The sequence below is a fragment of the Charadrius vociferus genome, unplaced genomic scaffold, assembly GCF_000708025.1.
Source record: "Charadrius vociferus isolate BGI_N301 unplaced genomic scaffold, ASM70802v2 scaffold751, whole genome shotgun sequence".
NCBI classification, from domain to species: Eukaryota; Metazoa; Chordata; class Aves; order Charadriiformes; family Charadriidae; genus Charadrius; species Charadrius vociferus.
Genome location: NW_009646956.1, coordinates 399,582 through 403,092, shown reverse-complemented (window position 1 = coordinate 403,092; position 3,511 = coordinate 399,582). Strand labels below are relative to the sequence as shown.

The 3,511-nt window shown below is 47.4% G+C and overlaps 1 protein-coding gene across 1 annotated transcript; it reads left to right on the top strand.

Annotated features, from left to right (window-relative positions):
* The first annotated feature begins 2 nt into the window (after positions 1-2).
* On the top strand, positions 3-1,397 carry LOC104295395 (transmembrane protein 136-like). The gene is made up of 2 exons (XM_009895151.1): positions 3-198; positions 859-1,397. The coding sequence occupies exons 1-2, from the start codon at positions 3-5 to the stop codon at positions 1,395-1,397; spliced, it is 735 nt and encodes a 244-aa protein (XP_009893453.1).
* Positions 1,398-3,511: the final 2,114 nt, after the last annotated feature.

The window sequence follows — 3,511 nt, the reverse complement described above, 5'->3', positions numbered from 1 at the left end:
GGATGGTTTCCATTGCTCTCGAGGTGACCTGCAGCCTCGTTGCCTGGCTGTTTCTGTACGCCTGCTTCTGCTGCCGGAACAGGCGCCGTTCCCACGAGTGGAACTGCCGCTTGGTCACCCTGCTGCATGGGGTGATTGTTACCTGCCTCTCGGGTTACGTCGCTCTCTTGGATGGCCCCTGGCCTCTGACCCACGCAGGTATGTTTGGAGTCTTACCCTGACACACGTCCTTGTCATGTAGTGTGGACACCTCTGGTTACAGGTGGAGTGGGGGGCTGATTGCTTTTGCTGTCTGTTCCCTTATGTGTATGCTTTTGGGGCAGGATTTCGTTTAACTCCTCTGCTTCTTCTCCAGCCCTTACCACTTCTTACTGTTAATCTTTTTTTGTTTTGTTTTATCCATGTACATATTGAAAGTTTTCAGGTTGGCAACTTGAGTTTGTTGTGGCATTAGGTGTAGCAGTGTGTGGAGAATAGACTAAGTGCTGTTCACACCTTTAAGGGTGTAATAATTCCTGGCATTTGGCTGTGGTGTTTTGTTTGCTGTTTTCTACCATTAAATCTCAAATAGTTCTGCTGATGGGGATCAGGCTTTCCACCCCTGCTTTTTAAAATGGTGGAGGGAAAAAAAGAGGAAGAGAAGCATGGCAGGATGGGATGGCCTCCTGGGTCTGCTGGGCAGGCTAAAGCGTAAAGGGAGAGCAGAACCGGACATCCAAGTCTCCAGCCTGGCACTTGGCCCATAGGATAAGGCTGGAAACTAAGGCAGAAAGAGGCATACTTACAACCTATATTGCTCCATGTTGTAGAAGAATGTCTTAAGTAAGACCCCAGGCTTATGTGCATCTTTTATTTCAGGTTCACCAAACACATCTCTTCAGATCCATGTGCTGTCCCTGACCTTGGGTTACTTTATCTTTGACCTGGGCTGGTGCCTGTATTTCCAGACAGAGGGGGACCTAATGCTGTTCCATCACACGCTCAGCATCTGTGGCATGATCATGGTGCTGGGCCTTGGGAAGTCTGCTACGGAAGTCAATGCTGTTGTGTTTGTTAGCGAGATCACCAACCCACTGCTCCAGACCCGCTGGTTTCTGCGGGAATTAGGGCGTTACCACACTTTCCTAGGAGAGGTGGTGGATTTCTTCTTTGTGTTCCTCTTCTTGGTGCTGCGAATCGGAGGAGGAGCTTTGATCATCTATGCGATGGTGACATCCCCTGATCCTAGCTGGCTCCTCAAGGCTGGAGGCCTGGCCATGTACATTGTATCTTTGGGGTTCATGGTTGAAATCGGCCGCTTTGTCAGGAGGAAAATGTTGAAAAAATATCACTCCTGGACAAGCCTGAGGAGTACAAATGCACCTGTGAAAACTAACGGGCATTTGACAGCTCACTGATGGGTTGTGGATGATAATCCCTTGTGCTAGGGTCCTGGCTACTGATGGCTATTCCTGTGAAAAGAACTCCTAAAAGTGATGTGGAATTGACTTTCTGGCACTGGCAGTGGTCTGCTACCCCCGGAGGAGATGAATCGGCGCTAGGAACACAGGAAAGCTGACAGAAGGGGGGTTTGATTGGAAATTTGAGGAACCTGGCATGTCCACTGAACTCTGATTCTCCGACTTCGCCAGCAATGGTACAGTCTCAAGGAGGGCGGCAATGTCAGATCTATCAGTCTGCAACCAGTAATTGCACTGTCTGTATGTTCCGTAATCGTTTTGGAGGTAGAATTATTTTACTGCATAGAGCCAGAAAATCAAATCTGAAAAATCCCATCTTCCTGCCAGTGGGACTGGGTATGGGTGTGGCCTAACAAAGATTCACTGAGCCTTGCTCTGCCTTAATCCTGGAGTTGGACAACGCGCTTGACTAAGTACTTGGATGAAAGCCTCTGAACAAGGTTCAAGTGCTTGCAGGGGTATAGTGGAGTTGTCCTTTGAGTGTGTGAAGTGGTGGTACTTGAGGCGAGGCAATGTTTTACCTCATTGTTTTTAATGATACATTTCTTTTTTTATTTTTTAATACTTGCATTCAAGCAGATACTGATCTTAGAGCAGTGTGACTTCACTGGGATTGACTCAGGCCCTTGCCAACGAAAGTCGGGCACTAGACTTGTGCCAATAAACTCCACAAGCAGGTGTTCACCTAGCCTTGGATTGCTTTAAAAGTACATCAGACATTTTGTGGGTGAGAGATGATGGAGAAAAGCCCTCTCTGGATGTTTATTCTGTTCTGGGGTTGGCTCATTTACAAGCCACTTGAGCTGAATGCATGGCAAACAAGTCTAATAAGTGACTATGTTGTCAGGGGTGACAGTAGTGTTTAGGCAGATCTCAGTGTAACTTCTGCTCCATACCAGCAGGTCTCAGAGTATGGACCAGTTCTCTTGCGTTCTTTACCTCTCAGAATTGTGTTCTGACATTTCCCCTGGGCTTTTAATGTGAATTTTCCTCTATTTAAGGCTGCAGTTCAGACATACTCTCCCATAAAAGCCTTGCTTACAGCTGAGAAACAAATGGCCTTGTGTTGCCCTCAGGCTTAGCAAGGACAGTTGCCGTTCCTTCCTGCTTTCAAAGACCTTGTTTAGGAGAGCTTCATGGACTTAAAGAGCCCCTGAAACAGCCTGTGTGGCTCTTGCTGAAGTGAGCTGTCACCCCTGCTGCAGAGGTGAAGGAGGGGAGGTGGGAATGCAGCTGCCATGGGGATGCAGCCTTACTAGCTCCTCCATGCCTCTTATCTCACTAACTTTGGCACTGTTCAGGGCAGATATCTGCTTTGGCTGGGGGTTAGAATAAGGTGTCTTGAGAGATTAAAAATGACATGAAATAACCTAATTTTTTACATGCCCTCAGAATGCATTGCAGCTGTGAATCCAGGCAAGTTAGCACTCCTGATACCTTGCCAGCATGGCTCTTGGGGGCCTGGCCTCTTGCCAAAGTCACCGTGCTCTTCTGAAAATTCCTATGAGTGATGCGACTTCTAATAAAGTTATGTTCTCTTTTGAAAAAGTAACGATTGCTGTAATGTTCTTTTGTTCCAGCTCTTAAGGAGGCAACTGAAGTTAAGGAACTGAGGAAAACAGGCTTGAGGGTAGCCTAAGCGCGCCAAGGCTAGTAGTCACTGGCAAAGCTCTGGCTCATGCCCTTCAGGAAGGAGTGAGCTGGTGGGGAAACGAGCACAAACTGAGCCATGTGCTCTGGAGCTCAGGTGTGAAGCATAGATGAAGGTCAGCCGAAACTCAAATTTGTGACTAATGTACCCATAACCTGCCATGCCAATGGGTCATGTTGAGTATCACAGGGACGTTAAGAATGCAACATTAAACAGAGGTATTTGCTCTTGATCATTTCTGCATTGATGCATGCAAGGTCACAGGGTAACTGTTAAATTCTGGTTGTGGCCTACATTCCAGGTTGCCTTTTTCTGATCTGCAGCACCAATGCCTCTCTGTTGCTGCATTTCGTCCTAGGAATGACCAATTTGGAAGTCTTGGCTTGCAAGGTAGTTTGTC

What these genes read in the sequence shown, in the direction of transcription:
- LOC104295395 (XM_009895151.1), top strand. Translation starts at nt 3, where the DNA reads ATGGTTTCCATTGCTCTCGAGGTGACCTGCAGCCTCGTTGCCTGGCTG. An exon ending in CTGGCCTCTGACCCACGCAG is followed by an intron (nt 199 to 858) that starts GTATGTTTGGAG and finishes CTTTTATTTCAG; the next exon opens with GTTCACCAAACACATCTCTT.